At 40.5% G+C, this 26,844-nt stretch overlaps 1 protein-coding gene across 1 annotated transcript in view; it reads left to right on the top strand.

Annotated features, from left to right (window-relative positions):
• AICDA (activation induced cytidine deaminase) overlaps positions 1-26,470 on the top strand; it is a gene marked incomplete at its 3' end in the record, with an annotated part of 62,945 nt that extends 36,475 nt beyond the window's left edge. The window contains exons 3-4 of the mRNA XM_044079141.1: positions 17,423-17,535; positions 26,441-26,470. Of these exons, the coding sequence (XP_043935076.1) occupies positions 17,423-17,535; positions 26,441-26,470 (143 nt within the window). The remainder of the gene's footprint in view (positions 1-17,422; positions 17,536-26,440) is intronic.
• Positions 26,471-26,844: the final 374 nt, after the last annotated feature.

Below are 26,844 nucleotides of genomic sequence, written 5' to 3'. Positions count from 1 at the left end.
TAGGGTGGAATGTCTCTCTGAAGTTTTATTAAACCTAGTGGGTCCTTGGATGAGTTGGGAGAAACCGTGTAGGTTAATATAAGTTTTGGGGTGTGGGGAATTGCAACCTGACCAGTCTATATTAAAATCACCCAGTATAAGTGCTTCCTGAGGTAGGTTATTGCAACACCAGTGTAGTAAGTTTTCCAGCATTGGAATATTATCTCTTGGTGGCATGTAAAGACCTATTATATATATATATATATATATATATATATATATATATATATATATATATATATATTTTTTTTTTTATTGGGGTTGATTTTTAGTTTGGCATACAGTATTTCTACGTTTTAAGTTCTAAGGTAATATCAGATAATATAATATTGTCAAGAATAAAAAAAATAAGAAATTGTTACAAAACACTCCACAATAATATAGAATTTGCAGTACAAAGGAGTCATACACAGCACTTTATAAAACAATATGAAACTCATGTATAAAAAGTTTATTAATACTTAGCTGACAGTGAAAAAGCTAGACAAACAGGTGGATATTTCACATTAAAGTCAGCAGTGTATGTAGACTGAAAAGGTATTTCAGCAGTCAGAGACCAACCATTACTGAGCAGCTCACATAAAAAGATGGATATGTAGTTATTTAAAGAAATATATTAGAATGGCATGGCTTTTTTCAGGATTCAAAGTTCTCAAAACTTAAATGATTATAGCTGATATTCGTACAATGGGTCGATGTTATAATATCAAAATGCCATATTATCAAATGGCAAAATATCAACACCATAAATATCAAACTGGCTGTACATTGAAATGCTGGTAACACTGTTTTTGCAGAGGTAAGGCCCCTTGCACCTACAATCCCTGCATATTATATATATCAAATTCAAGATTACAGCACACTGGGGGAAAAAGGCAAACACTCAATCCTAAGAAATACTAGCTTTTCAGTGAAAAGACTGTTTGATGTTTAATGTTTACAGTATCAATATTTTGCCATTTGAAAATATAGCATTTTGATATTATGACAGGGGACCCCTCCCCCATATAACTGAGGTCTGCTTAGTATATGCCATAAAACTAAGGACAGCATGAATAGCTCAACAAGAGGCTAGAACATGTGGACTGACCCAGAGTGGCCTCACTTGCTCTGACACATTACCTGCAAAGGGGAAAGGTGGAGAGAAAAGATGTCAGGATGTCAGCAGAGAAAGCTGGCAAGGTTATTTCTGAACTCTGTGAGCTCTGTGGAGATCCTGACAATAGGCATGAGGTCAATCTATCTCATTCACTCCAGTACTGAAAATACATAGTCTTCGAGTTAAAACAGTTTCCTTGGCCTGACAAGGTTGTTTACCCCACATTACAGTCCACAGTACTGGTCAAGTTAATTCTAACCTATGAATAGGCAGATGGAAGAAGCTCATAAGGAACAATTCATCAACAAGGTGATCAACAGCAGAACCTGCCTGTTCCTTCACAGCAAGACATTTGACCCTTTCCATATTCAACGCTTAGGAGTCCAGAGGTATTCCATGTTGTCACATAACTTAAGCTGCTATTTCATTTTATCATCCACCAGGTTAAGATGAAATCAGGTGGTGAGCATACCTCTTAACTGTCCAGATTTTTGCCTCATATTTTGCTTCTGTTCTTCATAAAATTTAAGGTTTTCCAGAAAATCACTGAAGATCACCGAGGACTAGAGTCACTGAGTAATGATATACAGTTGAGTTCAGACTTATTGTCCTTCAGAAAATGATGCTAACACAAAACCTGTTATTGGAACAATGTTCTAAGTTTTTAAGAGCAATATTTAGAATCTGTCCCTATTTTTGGGCCTTTATTCCCCCATTATTCTAAACTTTGGTCAAGATTTCTTGCCCTAAGAATTTAAAGGTACAGCAGTGCGGTAGGGATCCAGTCAGATTCCAAGGGCTCAAAACTCTGCTATAATTTGCTAATCATAAATTATCACTGGCTTAAGAATTTAAGTTTCTCCCTGTCATTTAGCAGTTAGACTAACTGTTGACATTTCCAAAAACAGATCCTGGGTGTCTAGCCAGGTAAGTGGGCCCTGTGTATTTTCACAATTGCCATGCTATTTCAACATGCAAGGAGGTGGCCATGAACACTACATGGGCATCAGCATGGGGTGCTAGGGAGAGCTGCAGAAGAAAATTGAGAACCATGCTACACATAGACTGAAGCTCAGCACAGAGGGCACAACCAAGCTGCAAAGGCTGTCTGTTAAAGAAATATCTAGAAGGTCAGTGCAAAGGGCTAAACGTTATGAGCGTAATCATTTAATAAAACTTAAACTGTTCTTCTTTAATCCATTTTAAAAATGACATACAGTAGATGTGAATGGCAAGAATTAATCTAATGTGTGGGGGCAATTTAGTGGCACCAATCAACTATTTTGCTTTTGAGAAGTTGGAAGAAATGTAAGTCCAAGCATAGCTCTCAAGCTTTTAACTCACGAGTTATGGACAAAGCCAAAAATAAGGAGCAACAAAGGCCCCAGAATAGGAAGAGATTTTAAACATTCCCCTTATATATATTTAGAAATTTCCAGAACAACATGTTTTCAGTAGCATGCATTTTCTGAAGGATAAGAATTCTAAAACTCAAATGTCTCTCATTATCTAGTGAGCCCTTAGCAATGTGCAAGAAAAATTACATATTTTATGAGGAACAAAGTAAAATATAAGGCAAAACCAGGGACATCAGTGACAGCTGAGCGGTATGGTACAAGAGAAATCTTTCGCAGACAAGGACACAAAATGTAAACTCCATCTAGACAGTGAACTGAGGTCTGGGTTAATTTGTATTCCCTGGGCCTTGGAGAGAGAAACGTTAACTTCTGAGTCAATGTGTTGTCCAGTGTCTTCTAGCTAGATTCATCCTGTAGACCTGGGTTTAATTTCCTCAGTCTTCACTTTTAAACTATCCCTGGACAAGTTATTTATAGGGACAGTGATCTGTGATCATTATGGAAAAAAGTGCTTATACAGTTTGCAACGGAATGAAAGTGAAGTCCTCACACTTTTACTTTGAGCTGGAATGTAACTTGGGAATACAGAAAGAAAAAAATAAAGAAAATAAAAGAAAAAGATCATGATAGCATATTTTGAAGTCAGGGAAAGTGTAATCACAGAATGAGGGAGGAGGAATCAGGCTCCACAGTGCTATAAATTTGGGTATGAACATGGCAGAATTGTAAAGGCAGATATTCTGTGGATATGAGGAACAGGTAGCAGGAAAAATGGAAGAGTGTGGTATGGTGTCATCAGGACTATACAGTATACATACAATTAGAACAGACATCTTAGAGCTAACAGAAATGGGAGCTCAAAAACTGCCTAGGATGGTTACTGCAGGCTATAAAGTGTACTGTAGGACTGGAGGTAATGTGTCAGTAAATGCTGGATAAGAGAGCAAGAGTAAAATGGTGGACAGCAAGAAAAGAGTGAAGAGTAGTGAACCAAGAGGAGAAAGGGGACAGAGGTAAGTGGACTTACTATCAGAGCAGGAGTAATAAGAGGGTTGTAATGGACTGATACTATCTACAGACCGCTGGATGCCTCTGAGGAAGATGATGATCTAGTGAAGAGCAGGATTCGGATTGGGAATAACAATAAGAAGACAATGTATTTCTAATGGGGAACTTCAGTCTCCATAGGATGTTGGAGACAACAGTATAAAGGGACCAGGAAAGACAAGACACCCTACTTAGTATTGTATTGTACAGATTGGATTCAAAGGGTGCAAGTTATAGTAGCATTTCTTAATAATGACCATGTCACAGTACACTTTACTTTTAGTAAAATATGACAGTGGCTCAACACTAAAATACAACCATGGGATTATAAGGAGGCAGAACACAAAATGATCAGGGAATTAAAGATAAAAGCAATGTGGAACTGGAGGTTAACAGAAGGTATCCGAAAACCTTGGTGATAATCAAGTATGCCTCAGGGATTATTCTGGAAATGGGGATTGTAAGAAGAAGAAGTAAAGCCAAATGAAGGTAAAATTACCACTGTGGTACAAAAGAGTCATCAAGGAGGCAGTAAAGGAAAGGCATAAGGCATAAAATATGGAAAAGGGAAGTGGATACAGGATGACGTGAATATGATGAAACAGGAAAAGGAAACTGAAGAGGTCAGAAAGGCCAAAGCAAAAATAGAGAAAACTATGAGAATGAATAAAATAGGACACAAAAAGATTTGCATCTATACAGGGGAACAAAGAAGGTCCAGGACAGCACTAAATAAACTATTCAAGGAAGACAGGGACTACAAAAGGGGATGGAGAGCTGACAGAAATCCTCATAACTTCTTCACCCTCATTTTCATGAAAGAAAAGGTAGGAAGGATACTGATACATGTAAGGGGACTGGTTGAATGGGGAAGGCTGACAAATAACAGAGTTCTGAGAAATGGTAGAATTTTCACAGATGGTACAACTCAGGGCCCTGGTAGTATAATCAGCAGAATCCTGAAATTACTATTTATTTATTTAACATTTGTTGACCAGGAAAGTCTGAACAAGACAGAACCTATTTTCAGTGGAGGCCCAGGGGAAATGCTCCAAATGCATGTCTTTGGAATGTGGGAGGAAACCTGACTACCTTCAGGAAACCCATGCAAATGCAGGGAGGACATACAGACTCCATATGGAAGGCACCCGAGCCAAGAATCAAATTGGAGAACCTATTGTTGTGAGGCAATGACATTAACCGCTGCACAACTGTGCTGCCCACTACTGGGTAGGATTCTGGCAGAACCGCTCATAAAACTATTTTGCAGATTAATGTAGGGGGGATACTTGAGGACTGGGGAAAGGAAACAGTAGGTAAATGCATAAGGAGGCAGCCAAAGGCATTTCACTCGATTACAAAACTCAATACCTGATCTCAGAAGAAGGGAAGGACATGAAGAAAATGATACCACTATGTCTCATATGGTTCCTGAAGGACAATTTTCTTCATAAGAATGAAGATGGATTCACATATAAAAGATTATGCCTAGTGAATCTAGTTCAGTTTATGACTGAGTGAGGATCATTTTATGTATGACACAAAAATATGGATAATGATGGAGGATGGGGTGGAAGAATGGCAAAGACTGAGGAAGATAAGTGGCCAAGCAAAATGTTGAACTACATCCTTAAGTGGTAAAGAATCCTAAGTTGAGGAGATAACTTTTTCTTTGTAGATCACTAGCAAGGACACAGCTGGAACAGTGTGTTCTCTTCTGGACACTCTACAGGGACAAGAAAACCCCAATGCCAAAAAAGGTACAAAGAAAATTACTGGAATAGTTAAAGGGATGGCCATGAAGTTCTAGAGGGAAAGGAGAAATCAAGAATATTTCTACATAAAAATAAAAAAGAGGAACCTTATTTGAGGAACACAAAATTATTAGGGGAGCTGAGACGGTATAGTACTGAGTGCTGGAGACACAAGGGGAAATATCCCTTATATAATTGCAGATATGATGGCTGCTGTCAAATTTGCAATTAACAAACTCAGGATTCATGGGACCAGACAACGTATCTCACTGACTGTTATATAAAATCAATGAAAAATTAAGACACCTATCGGTCATATTAAAATGTTAGCACATATACTTATTTCCATGCTATCCCGACAGGCTTTTGTAGTACCAATTTACAAAAAGAGGTGAGGTCACATCAAACACAAACAATTGTACACCCATCATTGTGACCACCACTATTCTCTAAAATCATTAACAGTCACAGTGGAGCTTTTTCAAAAGGGTACCTACTTCTGTTACAAGCGTAACCGTATGAGTTTGTTAAGGAGAGATCTTGTCTTTTGAATCTTCTGAAATTCCTTGAAGAAGCAAGGGAAGCCCTTGATGAAGGGCCGACAGTGCATGCATTCGAAAATGTAAAAAAAAAAAAAAACAAAGTGAAGTAAATTAAAACTGTTTTAGCAGGCAAGCCCCCCTGCACCCCGCGCTACTTAAATATACCAACTCTGAGATCGCACTTTAACAGAGAATGGCGCGGAAAGGGAAGATTTCTATTTCCTACACTCTAGCGTGATCTTGGAGTTGGTATATCTAAGTAGCAGGGGTGTGGGGGTGCAGGGAGGCTTGCCCCCCTGCTTAAAGAACTTACTTTTGTTTGTTTTTTATTTACATTTTCGAAGTTTCAGAACTTTGATCATATGGTGTCGACCATATGGTATTCAAAGTTCTGAAACTTTGTTAATGTAATATAGACCCAAAAATATGTACATAGTGCAGTAGTAATGACCTTGAATTGTAGTAAATGTAGCAACATGGGACTTAGCGAAAAAAAAACTGCTTACAAGACAAACTGTCATTTAAAAATAACACCATTGCTAATGATTTATGAACAATGGTAGACTTTAGACTTTGACTACCAGAAGTCAAAAAGCACTACCAGCATGTATCTGCCAAAGTCATGATGAAGCCCATCCTGTCTTCGATCTCATTCAAAAAGGAGCCTGTAGCTCTTTTTCATCCGCTTCACCATCTTGATACTTACCTCCACCTGGCTGCTGTTCAAATCTTTTTATTCTGTGAAACAGAATCTGTATCTCAACCCCAACCTTGGTTTGTCTTTAGGAAAGTGATTTCAATTCAATTTTCACTCTGCCACTTGTAGTATCAGTTTATATTAATCATTTCTTGGTAATCAGAATACTAATCCAAATATATCAAGTCCATTGTTACTTTTCAAAGAAACAAATCAATACCCAGTAGTATGCACAGATGTTCCAGTACTTTATAAGGAAAAATTTCTTCTCTTGGATTATCTTTATGGCACAAACTGAGTATATCAAAGTTCTGCATCAATTGTTCTGTCTGTGTTGCCATTCCTAGTCAGTACATTATGTTTATTGCACCTTTCTTGCACTTTACCATTACAAGGCATGAGTTGTTTAGTCTCTCAGTCATTTTTTGTTAGTTAGTAAGAAATAGTGATCTAGTTAACTTTGAAAATTAAGCCATGTGCACAGTTTATTTTCCCTTGAAGAAGAAATATTTTACATAGGTGCTTCTAGCATTATTTTCTTTATGCATTCCAAAACTCTGTGTCTTCTGTATAGCCTAATTTCTAGCCTACGCCTTGCTCCAACAACTTGTTTTTATTGAGTTCATAGGTAAGAGCAAGGCTAGCTGCCTTTGTGGTCCATTTTAAACCTAGCCAGTTTACCTTTTTTGTGCCTGAAATAACCTATCGCATATGGTTATAGATTGGCCTTACCCATCCCATGCTTGATAATTATATATTATCCCTAATAACAATAACTGGAATCATACCATATATAATTTGAGGGGACCTATACATGGGGGCAGTCCTGGGGTACATTTTCTTGTTTCCCATCCAAAGATCTAAGCTGTGCTTGAAAATGGACAGGGCTGAACTTTGTTTTGTGTGGGTGGGGAGTCCCTCCAAAGCATTCTGTTGATGTTGCAGAAAAGGTTAAGATTCCTAAACTGATTCCTAGACCTAGGTGTAAACTTTGCAAGATACTGCTTTATTTCCAGAAATTTTATTAAACTCTGTTTGACTTCTGGCTTTTGCATTTATGCTGTTATGAAGTTTTCTTATACTTCTACTTGTCAGTCTTATTTTAAAATTGCTCTTAATTCATTTAAAATTGTGCTGCCTCAGTCTAATACACAGTTTTATTAGTCACGTGTCATGTTGTTGCGCCTGCCCCATGCTAACATATCATCTCCTATGTTCATAATATCATGTAGGCCTTTAATTAATTATCTAACAGCTATGCAAAGCACTTTTGGTAATGATATGATACAAAACAGAAATCTGAATAATAGGTTCATAGGTTCATAGGTAGGTGCTAGGCTATTGGCCCTAGGGTCTATATAAGCCTAGTCAAAAGGTACCCTGGCTTTCGCCACCCCAAAAAATTATTTTCCTGTGCCACTGTCGAGCAGAGCCACAGAAGTGATCCCCGGGGTGAATTTCCTATCTCCCATCCAATCATCAAGATTTTTCTTGAAGAGTGCTAACTAATGAGGAGCTTTGTTTGATATAGATAGGTAGTTTATTCCAGAGTATGAGAAGTCTCTGGGACAGGAATCCATCCCTCTAGCATGTTCTGTTTATTATAGTGACAAGGTTTAGGTCCCTAGACTGTGTAGCTCGGAGGGATTGCGATTTCTTTAAGTGGAGCATGTCCAAAAGCTCTGGGTTTGACATAGCTTTGTGTGTTAGGCAGAGATTGCCTCTGAGTAGGCGATATGCAACAGAGTAAAGCTGCAGTTTTTTGAGACAGTCTGTGTAGGGCATCTGTTTGAGGCCGGTAATCCTCTTTGTGAGGTACTTCTGTGGCCTTTCCAGTTGTTGTAGATGTCTTGTGAGGTACATACCAAAAGGGGCGTTGTACTCTGTAATGGGTCTAATGAGTGATGAGTAGAGGGGAACAATGATCTCTTTTTTCCTGGATGAGAAACCTTTTGTGATGAGGTGTGCCACGTAGAAGGATTTCCTGACTACTGTGGCAATGTGAATATCAAAGGAGAGACTACTGTCCACCTGTGTCCCAAGGTCTCTTATCACACTTTCAGTGTTAAGTAGACTACCGCCTATGTGGCAGTTCATGGGTACAGAGTTTTTACCAAAAGGGATGACAATGCACTTTTTGGCATTGAACTTGAGGCCATGGCTTTGACACCAGGCATCTGTCTCAGTGAGGCCCTTTTGTAGGAGGTTCACATCTTTTAGAGTTTTGATTATGGCTCCTAGTTTGCAGTCATCTGAGAACTTCATTAGCCAAAGACCTTCTGTGTTAGCCTGTACTTCAGAGAAGTAGATACCAAACAGGAGAGGACCCAGGACTGAACCCCGTGGTACTCCACTTGTTACTGGTCTGAAGTTGGATTTGGAGGCTGCTACTTTCACAGTGTGGGTTTTGTTAGTGAGCCTGTTGGCAACCCATCTTGTGACATAGGGATTTATACCTAGTTTAGTGAGTTAACCTATAATTCCAGAGTGGAGGATGGTGTTGAAAGTCTTGGTGAGATCTAGGTAGGCTGTGTGAACCACCTTACCCTCATCTACGGCGTTGGTGACTGCTTCAAAGAAGTCTATCAGGTTTAGGAGACATGATCTGCCTTCTACAAACCCGAACTGGGTTGGGTCCAGAGTTTGGAGATTACCAATGTCATTGTTTATCAATTCCATAATGATACATTCCATAGCCTTGCAGACCAGGCTTGTCAGGCAAACGAGGAGGTAGTTTCGAGGTCTGTGGTGGCTCACCCTTTGTGGAGTGGGATAACCATCACTGTGCGCCATTCAGTGGGCACATAGCCTGAGGTAAGGATATGATTGAACATGATATTTAGGTGGGGTACCAGTTTGTTCTGTAGTTCATGTAGAATGCAGCCTGGGATGTTGTCAGGTCCCATGGATGCTGTGTTCTTGGCTTTGGAGAGTGTGTTTTTTACCTGTGCAGCTGTGATTACAGGAACTTTGCATTCTTCCGGTATAGAGATGGGCCCTTTAGGGGATGAGAGGGGGTAAAGTTAGCACTGAACCTATCTGCCAGGATGTTGGCAATATCAGTTGGTTCTGTATATTTAGTGCCATTGTGCTGTAACTCAGAGCAGATCTGAGTGTTGCCATTGAGATTCTTGACATAGCTATAGAATGCTTTGTGGTTGTCTTTAGAGTCAGTGGCAATTTTGTTTTCATAACTAGCTTTGGAGGATTTTATGAGGGATCTCAGTTTCTTACTGAGGCTGACCAGGGAGTTCCTCCAATCATAGGATTTTACTCTTTTTTGCAACAGTTTCTTTCTTCTGTTCTAGAGTTTGTTTATGGCAGGGGACCACCAGATTGGCTTCCTTTTTTTGGAGGATAGCATCTTGGTTCTGTTAGGGATTGCATGATCCATGCAGTTGTGTAAGTGCTTATAAAGTGCATTTGTGTAGGATTCAACAGTCATACCTCTATTGTCCATCAGCATGGATGTTGTGAAGTTTGCCACTTCTGTCTTAAGAAGTGTGAAGTTGGCTTTGGAGAAATTTTTGTGGTGGTTTCCCTAATGGGGGGTGGGGGAGGGCTGTGGATGTCTAGGGTGATTAGCTTGTGGTCGGATCTGACCAATGAGGAATTGACCTCTGGTGTGGAGCACCAGTTGCCCATGTTGGTAATAACCAGGTCTAGGATACTGATGCCCCTGGTGGGGGTGTGGATAAATTGATCCAAGGCATTGGAATTTATAAATTCCAGAAAATGTTGAGCACAAGAGTTGTTACATGAGTAGTTTTCCCAGTTAATGGTGGGGTAGTTGAAATCGCCCATTATTAGGGTGTTAGGTTGTACCCTAATATTTTCCAGTGTATCAAGAAATGAGGAGTGGGAATCCTGGGGCATGGTGGGGGATCTGGAGCAAGCTACAATTTGGATTGTGGTCTTGCCCAGAGTTAGTTGCACTTGGATAATCTCAGATGCATTATGCTGAGCAACTAGCCTGGAGGTGTGGATATCCTTAATGAATATGGACACACCTCCACCTTTAGTGTTTCGGTCCAGGTTAGGTGGCCAAAAGGTGTGGTATGAATTATAGCCTGGTAATGCAGGGGTACTCTCTGGAGCCTTGAACCAGGACTCTGTTACTGCACAGATATCGATGTCCTCCATTTTAAGGAGTGCCTCGTGTGAGTGCATTTTGAGGTTTAGACTTCTAGCATTGAGTAGCAATACCCTCAGATTCTGTTTGCTTGTACCTGTTATTGTGGTGAATTTGTCATTTGAACCTTGCCTAAAAAAGGCACTATAGGGGTGGCTAGAGCCTTAGCCAGTATCGGGAATCCCAGGGGCGACAGATGCAGGCCATCTCTGGCAAAGCATTGTGGTTTGTCGATCACGTCATCCCAGGCAGACAGATACTGGATCCCCTTAGAATGACACCAGAAGCTTAGCCAATTGATGAAGTCAATCATTTTGTCCTTGTACTGTGGTATCATTCTGGGTGATGGCAGGATGCTACTCAGGGCTAGGGTCATACCTGCCTGGGCTACAAGATCAGACAGCTCCTCCATGTCCCTTTTCATGTAGTCCAGGGAGGTACATCTCAGGTCATTCACACCAACATGGACAATGACGGAGTCATATTTGTACTTGTTGTGGAGTGACCTGAGTGCATGTGTTATGTGATGGATCCTGGCACCCGACAGGCAGCTGACAGTAACTTTCTCTTTGTTTAGCCTGGTGAGTGGAACATCAGTGTGCCTGACTATAGAGTCACCTATGACTAGAGTGTTGGGGTATGTTGTTATGCCTTATAGGCTGTGGTTGAGTGGCAAACTGAATTTGTGGGCTATGTGTCATTTTTGTTGTGTTGGGGGGATGGAGATTGCTTGTGTTTCTGCTTTAGAGGTCCCTGTTGCTTGGGCAGGTTTTGACTGAGAGCCTCCATGAACGTAGGTGTGTGTTTTGTGTTTCTATGTGTGTGTTTTGGTGGTGTAGGTTTTGAGGGACTATGTGATGTGTGTGGTGTGGTGCCAGTGTTTACCTTTTCCTCTTGACTGTTTAGTCCAGTCTTGGGTGAATAGAGCTTTGTTTCCAGTTTGGCTATATAAGTGCATCTCTCACAGGTTGTAGTGTTGGGTGGTAGGACGAGAGGGTTGTCTGTATGTACTTAATGGTGAAATAAGTGCACATGACTGACAGTTTTCTTACTTTCTTTCTTTTGAGCAGGTAGGTGGTTTGTTCTATGAGGACCCCATTTCAGCCACATTCTATTTACAATAACAGAGATAAACAACCTTGCATAACACTGGAAAAAAAAACACTAATTGGCAAACACATATTTTGCAAGAATTTCAGTTTATTGAATAGCAGTCACAGTAATCAAATTAGCAGATTGCTAGCATGATCAAAGTGTGACTTAATGGATAAAGAGGTATCCAGTAACATAGTAACAACAATCATACTGCCCATTAATTATAGTAAGATGAATAGGTGTGAAGAAACATGGAATTATATTACATTATTAGCACACACAAAATGTCAGCAGATAGGTCAGTAGCATGATGGTAACAGTAACAGTACAAGGTCAAAGATCAAAGATGAAGAACGTTAGGAGGTGATAAAAAAGTTGGAAAGGCAAGTAGCACCTGACTGAGAGGTGAGTACGCTACAGAAAGTGCTTTACAGGAAAAAAGATAAAAGAAGTTGGGTTAGAAGGCAAGATTAGGATGAAAGGATAGTAGATCTTGTTATCATGGAGTATCACAGGGGGTATAGAGGGGAGTAGGAGGGAGCAGACAAAAGGTTAGACTAGAGAAGGCTTAGAGCTTAGGTTAATCCACACCAACTGATGAAACTGGGAGGTTGAGATAGATAATGCCTTAATTCCATTTTAAAAGGAAGGAAGGAATGTAAAGCAGACAAATTCTGTAAGAGATGGAGGTCCAGGAAGTTGTGCGATGAAAAAATAAGGCCTTTAAATAAATGAAGGAATAATTTCAGGATTTTAGGTGTTTTAGGTTATAGCTATTTGGTAGAAGGAGTCTAATAGGCAAGTGTATAGACAGAATTACAGGGAGATGCTGTCTTCCCAATTAAAATTTGTAAATGAGAATGTAAAGTTAGCACGTGCTCCTTCCTATGAGTGAATGACAGGCAATTTGCTTTTGCTAAGAACTGCCAGTTGTGTTTCCTTTCAGAGACAGTAACCAGAAACTTGCAGGTTTTCTTTAACGATATCTTTACAATGGCATTTTTAGTGCCTGTTTGTGGAAAAAAAAAACAGAAGTTCGTATTTTAGAAATGGTAGGAAGATGCCCTTTCTGAGGGCCAAGCATGCTTGTTTAGTGAGGAATTTCCTTATACGGTTATTATCTTTTATGCATGGTAAAGATTTAGATCTGAATATGATCAGCATATGTTGTAAAGGATAAAGATGCATATTGTTAAACTAATAAAAGGTTTGTACAGTTTCTAGTTTAATGAAAAGGGTGATATGGTGACCCACCTTGGCTCAACATAAGAGTTATTAGGTTTGCTACCAAAAAGCATCATCCCTGTCTGAGATCATTGTTAGCTACTTGTCTGGGAGACAAGAGGAGAGGGTGGAGAGATATTTGCAAGAGGAGAGGGTGGAGAGGTATTTCTCTAGATTTACTTTCATTACATCTAGATATGGAGAAGACCCGGTGAATAGCATGTCATCTACGTAGACCCATTCACAAATAAGATGTGAAAGAGTGAGTCAAGGACTAGTCCCTGAGGATGTGCTTTTACACCTTAAAGGAAGAGGTGAAGGTCTTGTTTATACACACTGCAATACATCAGCTATCTAAGCAGTTTGCTAGTCAGTTTAAAATGGTGGTACCAACACCATAAACCTTAAGTTCTGCTAGTAAGATGTGGTGGTGCACAGAGTGCAAAGCCTTACTGAGGTCAATAATGCAATGTAGCAGTAAGTGATTTATTTTCAATGGCAGTAAAGAATATAATAGATAAGGACAGTTTTATTCTTAACTTGCTGTACTCTTGTCTAAAGCTATATAAATATGATGAAGTAGGTTTTCTGACTTTAGATGAGAAGGAAGTTGAGACGCGCAGACTTTCTCAAATAATTTGTTTAGGATGGGAAGCATGTGATAGGGCAGATCTTGGACATTGCATTGTCAGTGGGTGATTTGAAAATTGGGGCAATGAAAGAAGCTTTCCAGATATCAAGAAAAGTATGGCAATATGGAGACAAATTAATGATGTGGGTGTTGGTGGTGACAGTGAAAGTGCTGCAAGCTTTCAGAGATTTAGTTGAGAGACTGGTTGAGCGCATACATAAATATACTGGCAGGAGAGAGTAGAAGTGGAGTTAAAGAGGCAAACAAAGGATGAATAGGAGGTGGAAAGGCTAAAGTTGATCTTGAGTCTTGACTGAGCTAGGATAGGAATTATACATGTATATGAGTTTGGTATGTAAGTAGGGGTTTCTGTGTATGGAGTTGCCATGTAGGTTAGTCAGGAAGCAATGGCATTGCAATGTACAGGGGATATGGAGTCGGATGAGTCTGTCAGTGCGAAAAATCTAAGTATGCCCAATGCTCTCTTGTAATTATTTTATTCAGATCTTGTGAATAAATATAAATGCAAAGCATGTCCTGCTTACAATAATGATCATACTACACCAGGGGTGTAGCCAGGTATACTCTCTGTACTCTAATGAGGACATTTTGTTTATAGGTTAGTACTAGGTTAACTACCCTTGTGGGACATTTCAAGCCTAGCCAGTTACCCCCTGTGCGAATCAAACCCTGCACCTTGTGTCTGTAAGGTAAATAGCTTAACCATTATTCTGACCTCCAGCCCCTAAAATAAACAGCCTCTGCAAGGCTCAGACCCAGGACCCTGCACACCATAGGCAAAGTGATATACCACTAAGCCATGTCAGATTTTCTTTACCTGTTTGAAACACTGGGGCTTTATTAAGCCATATGATGTTTATAACCATATACATTAATGTCTCTAAAATGTGTATATTGCTTGTTTATAGAGAAGATTGCAAATCTAAAAACAATAACTCTTAATAGTTTTTGATTGATTAAATTGTGAGGCAACAGCTTGAGGGATATGACCATTTTTCATATGCCAAGTGGATTGGGGGTAGTAATAAGCATCTGCGAGTACAAAATGGAATTCACTGTCTACACCCCTGTACTACACCTATTCTTTTGGCTATGTCTATCGCTGTTCTGCATTTAAGCTTGCCATCTGCATTAATTATTGATCAATTCTACTCCTGAGAGCTACAGGTACTTTACTTGAAGCATGTATTAATAACATAGTATTTGGATTTATCTGAGCATGATATCCTCGTGATAGGCTAGCCCGACATGTAAATAAATTAGATGAGCTTAGTCATGCCATATATATTTTTGTTATAGCTCTGTGGATTATTCAAGATGACACTTGTCACTTGCACTTTTACTGACTGTAGAAACATTTCCCCATGCCCAGCTTCTCACAAGTCAAACGAGTCAAATTATTAGGTACATTACCTTTCTGAACCAGTGTGACTGTATGAAAAATGATCTTATATGTTTTGTTTTTAGTTTCAGATGTCAGTAACTTCTGACATGATGGCTTTGTCTGGTGTTCTAAACATGTCAGTAATGAACACAATGCATTACCTCTGATGCTCTTCAGTCACAATATTTTAAAAGTATTCTCTGATAAATTCCTATACTCTGTACATCTCTTTAGTTTAAATTCAGTTCTCTGTATTTAATCAGTGTTTGTCTTCTATAAATCAATATATGAAGCATATTCTTCATTGAAAATAAATTAATTTTGTGCTTCTCTTGTTGCAATGTCTCCTTACTCTGCAATTTCCTGGTATTATTGTATCAACTCTAGCCATTTTAATACTACTTGCATTTCATTTCCTGTTTTTTTGAATAATGTCAAAATGATTTTTACACACTTATTTTTCTTTTTACACTTCTCTGCAAAATTAATTAAATTCTAGGCATCTCTTTCTCTTGTATTTATAGACAAATTAGCAAACATCGCTTGAATTTCAACTGTGCTGTACTAACTATGCACAGTTTGACAAATTTTCTCAATTTCCATTACTATTAATGTACAATTTTACGTTATCCTTCACTTTTGCTTTATTATTTGACTCAGGTCCCCAACCATGTCCCAAGACTCGCACTCCACGTTCCTAAGCACCCTGGAGAATATTAGGGTCCAACCTAACACTCTCTTACTAGGTGACTTCAATACCCCTCCATTAACTGGGTAAACTACTCATGTACCAGTACACTTGCCCAACGTTTTCTGGAGTTCATTAATTCCAATGCCCTGGACCAGCTCGTTCTTACCCCACTAGAGGTAGCAACATCCTTGACCTGTTCATTACTAACACGGGCGACCATTGCTGTACACCGTCAGCTCTGCCGTGGTTAGATCCGACCACAAACTAATCACCTTGGAAATTCACATCCCTCCCACTGCCCCCGCAAAGGTAACCACCATGAAAGACTTCTCCAAAGCTAACTTTGAGCTCCTAAAAAAAGAGGTGGCTAACTTCACGGCACCCATGCAAATGGAGAATAGTTGCATGACCGCAGAATCATACACCAGTGCACTGTACAGACACGTACACAAATGCATGGATCTCACCATACCCAAATCAACCAAGACGTTCTCCTCCAAAAAACGGAAGCCAATCTGGTGGTCCCCTGCCATAAACAAACTCTACAACAGAAGGAGGAAACTGATGTGGAATAAGATGAAGTCCCAAGATTGGAAAAACACCCTTATCAGCCTCAACAAAAAGTTGAGATCCCTCATCAAATCCTTTAAAGCTAGCTATGAAAACAGAATTGCAGCAGACAGTAAAGACAACTGCAAGGCCTTCTATAGTTATGTAAAGGATCTCCACGGCACTACCCAGATTTGGTTTGAGCTACTGTGCCAACAGATATTGCCAGTATACTGGCTGACAGATTCAGTGTCAACTTTACCCCTCTCTCCCCCAAAGGACCAATCAAAATATCAGTAGATTGACAGGCATCCAGTATTACTGCTGCACAGGTTAAAAGACCACTGTCTAAGGCCAAGAATACAGCTTCTATGGGATCTGACAATATCCCTGGTTGTGTTCTATATGAACTACAGAGTGAACTGGCACCTCACCTGTGTGCCCTGTTCAATCACAGTCTCACCTCAGGCTTTGTCCCTACCGAATGGCGCACTGATACAGTCATCCCTCTCCACAAAGGAGGTGCGACTAGTGGTTAGTCAGTGGTTAATTTTGTGAACCTGAAAAGATCTTTTACTTTAGAATAAATCACCACAACCCACATTTAAAATGCCAGTCTTTCATTTTTACACATTATGATACTAGATTTACTATATCTTTATTTAAATTCCAATACAACTGAATTCTTCTGCTACTGTTAAGGAATTTAACTTTATAATACAGGCCTGACTTTTAACCAGGAAACTGCATTTGCATGTCATCCTCAATGCTTGTGTCATCCATTAATTTTGAATAAGTCATACTGATTGTTCAATACAGGTTATGTTTGCAATATGTGAAATAGTGCATGAGGGAAGAGATGAAAACCAAAGGAAGATGGGAGTGAAGGAAACATAATGTACAAAGATAATAGTAGGAAGCAAGAAAGAAAATGGTAGAAAGAAACAAGTAAGGAAGCATGTTGGAAATGTGGAAAAAGAAAGGGAAAGGAATTGAAACATTAAAAAAAGTAAATCATGAAAAGAATAAGGTGGGAGATAAGTCAACTGATGCTTTATTATATGAATTTCAATAATTTATGTTAATTCTTCAAAAATTCTATGAATGTGATCTTATGCTAGTATAACTGAATATAAAAGCCTCTCTTTTTTTTTTCCAGAGTATTTCTACTGCTGGAACACGTTTGTGGATAACCATGAAAGACCATTCAAGGCTTGGGAAGGCCTACATGCAAATTCTGTCCGCCTGTCTCGGAGACTACGGCGTATAATAATGGTACAGGTCTCTATAATATGTCACAAAAACTGTTGGGTGGTCTACTTTGTTTGGCATTGAACACGATTATGTGATGCATATTTTTTCGTTATTTTGTATTAGTTTCAAATAAATGACATAAATACATCAACATGTAAAAAGCTAAACACATCTAACATTGAACATCTTGAAAACTTCATAGCAAAACTATTTACTTCATTTACACAGATCAGTTACTAACGCATCATTGGTATCTTTGCCATCAGTAGTCAGATAAATTGTATCACTGTTTCTACAGTTGATATCCAAAATAAAAGATTTTTTTTCCATTCCTAAGGTGGCCTCTTAACAGGCCTCATGTATTTAAATGATTGCAAGAGATGTTTCATTTGTATCAAAATATAGTTGTAGAAGCTAAAAGAAGTATCATGTACTAAAGTCTTCCAGATTTTTCCCAAAAGACATTTTTAAAAGACTGGGCAAAGTCCAGCTTACGTTTAACATTTTATTATTTGTTCACCTTTCCTTAAGCAAAATATCCCCAATAATCAAAGCTTCCAGCCAAGTTCTTGCTATTGGAATAAACATTCCAATTACTTCCTGGTAAGGCTACCCACCTCCCTTTTGCCACTTGACAATCCCAAAACATCTACTTTAAACCTGGTCCCTCACTTTCACATCTCTAGCAGTTTCAATTTTGCTTCCTGCCTTCTTTATATAGCAGTTTGGGTGAGCAGAGTGGATGAGAGGTGTTGACTACAACTGTTAGCTGAGATATATAAGTATCCTGTTTTTTTTTATTATTTATACAGATTATTGTTTCTAGCAATTTATATATAGCACTTTTATTGTCTGCTGCTTAGTTTTTGAGTGTATTGTATTGCTATTAACTAATCTGCACCGGTAACTGATTTGTTTGCAGTTAAAAGCATTCTGTATGTTTACAAATCTTCATCTGTTTAAAAACTTTCATTTTGTGACTTTCTCTAGTGCTTACCGTCTGTAGGCTATTGTTTTTAGCTGAAGCCTTTCTTTACCTTGGCTAGATTGTGTTAATTGTCTGCTGGCTAGTGGGGGCTGGTTCTTTTGTGTTTTTGTAAAAAAAAAAAATTGTTGTTCTGGTATTTAAGCCCTAACTTTGATAGGGTTTCTGTCTATACACACTAAGCAGAGTGGATGAGAGGTGTTGACTACAACTGTTAGCTGAGATATATAAGTATCCTGTTTTTTTTATTATTTATACAGATTATTGTTTCTAGCAATTTATATATAGCACTTTTATTGTCTGCTGCTTAGTTTTTGAGTGTATTTTATTGCTATTAACTAAACTGCACGGGTAACTGTTTGTTTGCAGTTAAAAGCATTCTGTATCTTTACAAATCTTTATCTGTTTAAAAACTTTCATTTTGTGGCTTTCTCTAGTGCTTACTGTCTGTAGGCTATTGTTTTTGTCCCCACCCTCCCAGTTGGTGTCTTGCTGTTATACTTGGTGGCTTTGCAGTAGCCCACCCCTACTGTAAATCTGATCTGGGACACTCCTCCCAGTCTAGTGTCATTCGCTCATTCTACCTAATACAGAGAGAACATTTGATAAGGCCTTCTGTTTCTCCTTTTTCCCTTTCAAAAAAAAAATTGCCTGAATCTCCTTGTGTTCTGACTGTGCTTCTCAAACATTTTGGAAATATAGAGTATATTTCAGAGCATTTATTATAACTGTAATTGCCTTAATATTGTTACAACTCAAGTGCTGTAGGTTGCACTGCATCTGAAGTGTTTGCATGTTTTAGCTGCTTTTCTGTATATACAGACTTCTCTGTATATGTAGACTAGCTACTTATTCTGCTGTGTTACTTCCTCTTAAATCATTTTTCAGTTGTGCACTTGCCTTGCTTCATTTAAAAATGTTTTAAATTGCTAATTTTGTAGAGTTTTAATTGCATTTACTGTCTAGGACTACACACTCAAGTGTGTTAGCCTTTTCTGTGTTTATTTACTGTATTATTGCATTGTTTAGCCTGTTTCAACAAAAAAAAAAAACTATCTTGTTTGCTCGTTTCCCACCTTTTCTAGCCAGTCCATATCCCAGACTTTGCTTGTCTCAGGACTTTATTTTCTGTGCTCAGAGCTATCCAGACCTTGCATTGGTAGAGGGAAGTCCTACTGCCTACCAGTGGGACTGGTGAGCATTGTACTGCCTATCTAACGCTAGAGGAGTGGTTTCCAGCTCTGAAATTGTAATTAGCCTTTTGGGCTGATTTCTATCCCTTTCAACTTTCTGGCTTAAAAATGCATGTGTTTACACATTTTTCACATCTTGCAGCACTGTGAGGCTACAGTTAAACTATTCCAGGTGCCAGAAAGTCTGCTCTTCAAATTTTCCCTTAAAACTAGCTGGTTTCTCAGTAGTAGTACTAAAATCTGAACCCCTGTGACTAGCACTTGCTCTAGAACCTGCTGGAAAGCACTAGGAAGCCTGAAACAGAAACAAGCACTCAGCTCTCCTTGTCAATAAGGAGAAATTAATCATAGGCACTAAACAGCCTATAATTGCAAAGTACCTTGCAAAGGTAAGGGAAAACAGCTCTTAAACTTTACATAAAAGCACCTAAACAGGCATGTCCAAGGGTCAGCTTCCGGTGATTTCTCCTGTCTACCTGGTGAATCTGAGCATACTGGGGCAATGCGGCAACTGCCTCATGTACACAGACAATCCTGTCCTCCTACCACCCAACACTATAACCTGCGAGAGATGCACTTACATAGCCAAACTGGCAGCAAAGCTCTCTTCGGCCAAGATTGTGCTAGAGAGTCAAGAGGAGAAGGTTAACACCTGCATCACACCTCAAGCAACTCATAGCCCTTCAAAACCCACACCATCAACACCCACACATAGCAACACTAAACCCACATTTTCAGAGGCCCTTAACATTAACCTGCCCAAGCAACAAGGACCTCCGAAGCTGAAACGCAAACAAACACCAGTCACAACCAAAGTGACACATAGCTCACAACACCAGTGTGCCACCCAACAACAGCCCCTAAGGCAAGACAATGTACCCAACACTTTAGTCATAGGTGACTCTATAGTCAGGCACACTGATGTCCCACTCACCAGACTGAACAAGGAGAAAATTACAGTCAGCTGCCTGTCGGGTGCCAGGATCCGCCACATAACGCATGCACTCAAGTCACTCTACAACAAGTACAAATATGACTCTGTCATTGTCCATGCTGGAGTGAATGACTTGAGACGTACCTCCCTGGACTACATGAAAAGAGATATGGAAGAGCTCTTGAATCATGTGACCCAGGCAGGTATGACCCTAGCCCTGAGTAGCATCCTGCCTTCGCCCAGAATGATACCACAGTATAAAGACAAAATGATTGACTTCAACAATTGGCTAAGCTTCTGGTGTCATTTACAGGGGATCCAGTATTTGTCTGCCTGGGAAGACATAATCGATAAACCACAATGCTTTGCCAGAGATGGTCTGCACCTGTCACCCCTGGGATTCAGGTTACTGGCTAAAGCTCTTGCCACCCCTATAGTGCCTTTTTTAGGCAAGGTTCAGAGGATAAAACCACCACTGTAACAGACAGAAGCAGGCAAAATCTGAAGGTAATGCTACTCAATGCTAGACGTTTAAACCTCAAAATGCACTCCTAAAAATGGAGAACATCGATATCTGTGCAGTAACTGAGACCTGGTTCAAGGTTCCAGAGAGCACCCCTGCAATACCAGGCTACAATTCTTACCACACTTTTCGGCCACAAAACCAGGACCGAAACTCTAAAGGTGGAGGAGTGTCCATATTCACCAAGGATATTCACACCTCCAGGCTAGTTGCCCAACACAATGCATCTGAAATTCTCCAGGTGCAACTAACACTAGGTAAGACTGCAATCCAAATTGTAGCTTGCTACAGATCCCCAACCATGCCCCAAGATTCTCACTACACCTTTCTAAACATACTGGAAAATATTAAGATACAACCAAACACCCTAATACTGAGTGATTTCAACTACACTGCCATTAATTGGGAAAACTACTCAGGTGCCAACTCCTTTTCCCAACGGTTCTTGGAATTCATAAATTCCAACGCCCTGGATCAACTAATCCATTGTCCCACCAGGGGCTCCAATATCCTAGACCTGGTCATTACCAACATGGGAGATAGATGCTCCACACCAGTGGTCACCCCCTCATTGGTCAGGTCTGACCATAAGCAAATCACCCTTGACATCCACATCCCACCCCCACCCCCAGTAAGGAAACCTCCTTAAAAAACTTCCCCAAAGCCAACTTCAAGCTACTGAAGTCAGAAGTGACAAACTTCACAACACCCACGCAGATGGGATCTGGAAGTTCGACTGCAGAATCCTACACTAAGGCACTGTATGAGCACATCCACTCGTGCATGAATCATGCCATCCCAAATAGAACCAAGATGCTCTTCTCCAAAAAAAGGAAGCAAATCTGGTGGTCCCCTGCTATAAACAAACTATACATTAGAAGGAAGAAACTGTTGCAAAAAATAGGAAAATCCCAGGATGCAAAAAACTCTCTCACCAGCTTCAGTAAGAAGCTGAGATCCCTCATAAAATCCTCAAAAGCTAGTTACGAAAATAAAATTGCCAAAGATTCCAAAGACAACCACAAGGCATTCTATAGTTATGTCAAGAATCTAAATGGCAATGCTCAGATCTGCTCTGAGTTACTACAGAATAGCATTAAATATACTGATCCCAAGGATATTGCCAATATCCTGGCAGATCGATTTAGTGCCAACATCATCCCACTCTCACCCCTAAAGGGCCCATCTCAATACCAAAAGATTACCAAATTCTGATAATCACGGCCACACAGGTAGAAACCGCACTCTCAAAAGCTAAGAATACAGCATCCATGGGACCAGATTACATCCCAGGCTGTGTACTACATGAACTACAAAATGAACTGGCACTTCACCTAAGTGTCATGTTTAATCATAGCCTCACCTCAGGCTTCATGCCCACTGAGTGGTGCACAGCTACAGTTATCCTGCTCCACAAGGGAGGATCCACCTTGGATTCTGGTAACTACCATCCCATCAGTCTGACAAGCCTGATTTGCAAGGGCATGGAACGCATTATCATGGAACTTATAAACAAAGACATTGGCAACCTTCAAACACTGGACCCCACCCAGTTTGGGTTTGTGAAGGGCCGATCTTGTCTCCTGAATCTGATTGACTTCTTCGAATCAGTCTCCAGAGCTGTGGACGAGGGTAAGGCAGTCCACACAGCCTATCTGGACCTCGCCAAGGCTTTTGACACCATCCCCCACTCTGGAATCATAGATAAACTTACTAAGCTGGGCATCAATCCCTACGTCACTCAATGGGTTGCTAACTGGCTTACTGACAGAACCCAGACAGTAAAAGTAGCCGACTCCAAATCCAGCTCCAGACAAGTGACAAGTGGAGTACCTCAGGGTACAGTCCTGGGACCACTCTTATTTGGCATCTACTTCTCTGAAGTACAGGCCAACACTAAGGGACTCTGGCTAACAAAGTTTGCAGATGACTGCAAACTGGGAGCCATTATTGAATCCCCAAATGATGTGGATATTCTACAAAAGGGCCTTACAGAAACAGATGCCTGGTGCCAGAGCCATGGGCTCAAGGTTAATGCCAAGAAATGTATAGTTATCCCCTTTGAAAAAAAACATGTACCCATGAATTACCACATAGGTGGCAGGACACTAAACATCAAAAGTGTGATGAGAGACTTAGGGACACAGGTGGACAGTGGTCTCACTTTCGATAACCACTTTGCCACAACAGTCAGGAAATCCTTCTATGTGGCACACCTCATCACTAAGGGCTTTTCATCCAGAAAAAAGCAGGTCATTGTCCCACTGTACTCATCCCTGATTAGACCCATTATAGAGTATAATGCCCCGTTTTGTATGTACCTCACAAGACATCTGCAACAGCTGGAAAGGCCACAGAAATACCTCACTAAAAGAATCACAGGCCTAAAGCAGATGCCATATACTGACCGTCTAAAAAAACTCCAGCTATACTCTGTGGCATATCATCTACTCAGGCGATCTCTGCTTAACATACAAGGCCATGTCAAACCCTGAGCTGTTGGACATGCTCCACTTAAAGAAATCCCAATCCCTCAGAGCCACACGCTCCAGGGATCTAAATCTTGTCATCACAATGAACAAAACATGCTGGAGGGATAGGTTCCTGACCCAGAGACTCCCCATACTCTGGAATAGACTGCCCATACATATCAAGCAGAGCGCCTCATTGGCCCTCTTCAAAAGGAACCTTGATGATTGGATGTGAGATAGGAAATTCACCCCGGGGATCATGTCAGTCACCCTGCTAGACAGGGGCCTGGAGAACTAAATATTGTGGGAAGAAATATCCAGGGAATTGTTATGGCTAGGCTTGCATAGGCCCTAGGGCCGATGGCATAGTACCAACCTCTGAACCTATGAACCTATAAGTACCTGTTATATAGAATTCTCATCTGTTGATCATTCAGGCGTGACCACTTCCTCAATTGTTGTACCCCATCCCAGACTTCTTCCCATTCCTCTTCATCTAGCTGTACTTTTCTCCGCCTGTCCATGTTCTCTGTCTTCTTGTCTAGATTGCTGTTTTGTTTACTTCCCCTAGATCCTTACACACCAAGCTTGCCCTTCCTTTTTTTATACTGGCTCACTTCTGGGATGACATGGCTTTCTTTTGAATACTGCAAGTGCTACCTATATGCCTAAGCTGCTCGAATGTGAAACCAATCCCTTCTGGGTAGAACACATTCCCTGCAAAGTATATCAAACACCTTGTAGTGTTTCCATTAACTGTGTTAGTATGGGACCATTTTGCAATCTTTACACTTTCTCCCTGCAATTATGCAACACACTTCTGTGAGCTCCCAAATGTTTCCTGTAGACCCAAGTCCCCAACTCAGTCCCCCTATTCCTTTGAGACTATCATCCCAGGATAACAGCCAGCCCTGTATTGTTCCTTTCTATTCATTGAAATCTCATGGGTTATAGTACTATTGACTGGAAATTTCCTAGTCTGTTTGTATCCATCATCTCTGAGAAGGACATGAGTAGAAACGCATACCATATGTACTACAGACATTCGCATTCTTATAGGTATTTCTGGAAGGGGAGAGAGAGAGAAAGAGAATAGGATAAAGTATGAAAAAAAGTGTCATTACAGTGACTCATATACAGCTATCTATCTGCATCACTGGAGAACTGCGTCTGTAAGACCAACACTAGATTACCAGATGCTTTTACTGTTAAGCAAAATTAACCAGGGACAGCTGTTCCTCATGGAAGAGAAAGGCCAAGGAATAAGATAGTCATGGTCTAATCCATGGTAGAGATCACCCACAAAAGGCATTTATGGTTAAATCTGTGGCAATGACAGACATAGACAGCTACACAGTTATGCCAGTTATAGACATAGGGTGAAGCACTGACACACACATATACACACACACACACACACACACACACACACACACACACACACACACACAAATACATATTTATCTTAACGACAGACCCAGAGGCGTAGCTTGGGTGGGGCAAAGGGGACAGCTACACCAGGCAAAAGATGCCAGGATGTTTACAGATATTGCATTTGTAATCTGGTTCATAGGTTCATAGGTTCATACTAGGCTATCTGCCCTAGGGCATTTATAAGCCTAGCCAGAGTGTGTTTGGCTTTCGCCACCCATTTTAAATTAATTTTGCTATGCCGTTTTTCGAGGTTAGTATACTGTGCCTCTGTCTAACAGTGACACAGAAGTGATACCCGGGGTAAACCTACGATCTCCCATCCACTCATCAAGATTCCTCTTGAAGAGAGTCAATGAGGGACTCTGCCTAACCTGGACCGGGATTTTATTCCAGAGTGAAGAGAGCCTCTGGGTTATGAATCTGTCCCTCCAGCATGTCCTATTTATTTCAGTGCTGAGGTTCAAGTCTCTCGAGCGTAGCTCGATGGGATTTGGATTTTCTGAGGTGCAGCATGTCCATTAATTCCGGGTTGGACATGGCTTTATACATCAGGCACAGATCGCCTCTGAGCAGGCGGTATGCCACTGAGTAGAGCTGGAGTTTCTTTAACCGGGCAGCATATGGCATCTGTTTGAGCCCTTTGATCCTCTTGGTGAGGTACTTTTGGGGTCTTTCCAGTTGCTGCAGGTGTCTGGTAAGGTACATCCCAAAAGAGGCATTGTACTCAATTATGGGCCTGATGAGGGATGAGCAAAGAGGCACGATGACCTCCCCTGATCTAGATGTGAATCCCTTCATGATTAGGTGGGCTATATAAAATGTTTTTCTAACCACTTTGGCCACGTGGTTGTCAAATGAGAGATTGCTATCAACTTGGGTCCTCAGGTCCCTAATTACTTCTTCTGTACTTAATGGATTACCACCTATGTGGTAATTTCTGGACACTTTGTTTTTGCCAAAGGGGATGACTATACACTTTTTGGCATTTAGCTTGAGGCCATGGCTCTGGCACCAATTGTTTGTTTCTATGAGGCCCTTTTGGAGGATGCTTGTGTCAGCTGGAGAGTCGATTATGGCACCCAGTTTGCAGTCATCTGCGAACTTGGTCACCCACAGTCCTTCCGTGTTTGCCTGTACCTCTGAGAAATATATACCGAACAAGAGAGGTCCCAGGACTGATCCTTGTTGGATGCCACTTGTAACTGGTTTGGAGTCTGACATGGCTCCAGCAATTCTAACCATGTGGGTTCTGTCCTTGAGCCAGTTTGCAACCCATCTAGTGACATAGGGGTTTATATTTAAGCTGGTGAGCTTATCTATAATGCCCGAGTGGGGTATTGTATCGAAGGCTTTTGCGAGGACCAGGTAGGCTGTGTGGACCACCTTCCCCTCGTCAATGACCTTGGTGACTGTTTCAAAGAAATCGACCAGGTTAAAGAGGCAGGATCTGCCCTTAAGAAAGCCAAACTGGGTAGGATCCAGTGTCTGTAGGTCCCCAATATCTTTATTTATGAGGTCCATGATGATCCTTTCCATAGCTTTGCAGACCAAGCTAGTCAGGCTTATGGGGTGATAGTTTCCAGGATCCGTTGAGGCACCACCTTTGTGGAGAGGGACCACTGTTGCTGTACGCCACTCTTTGGGTACATATCCTGTAGTAAGGCTGAGATTGAACAGTAGTTTTATGTTTGGGTTTAGCTCTTCTTGGAGTTCATGTAGGACACAGCCCGGGACACCGTTTGGTCCCATTGATGCTGTGTTTTTTGCTTTGGAGAGGGCAGCTCTTA

Source organism: Protopterus annectens, chromosome 8.part0 (assembly GCF_019279795.1).
Source record: "Protopterus annectens isolate FY-2018-M chromosome 8.part0, PAN1.0, whole genome shotgun sequence".
NCBI classification, from domain to species: domain Eukaryota; kingdom Metazoa; phylum Chordata; order Ceratodontiformes; family Protopteridae; genus Protopterus; species Protopterus annectens.
The sequence above is the reverse complement of the archived record's forward strand: the minus strand, read 5'-3'. Positions and strand labels throughout refer to the sequence as shown.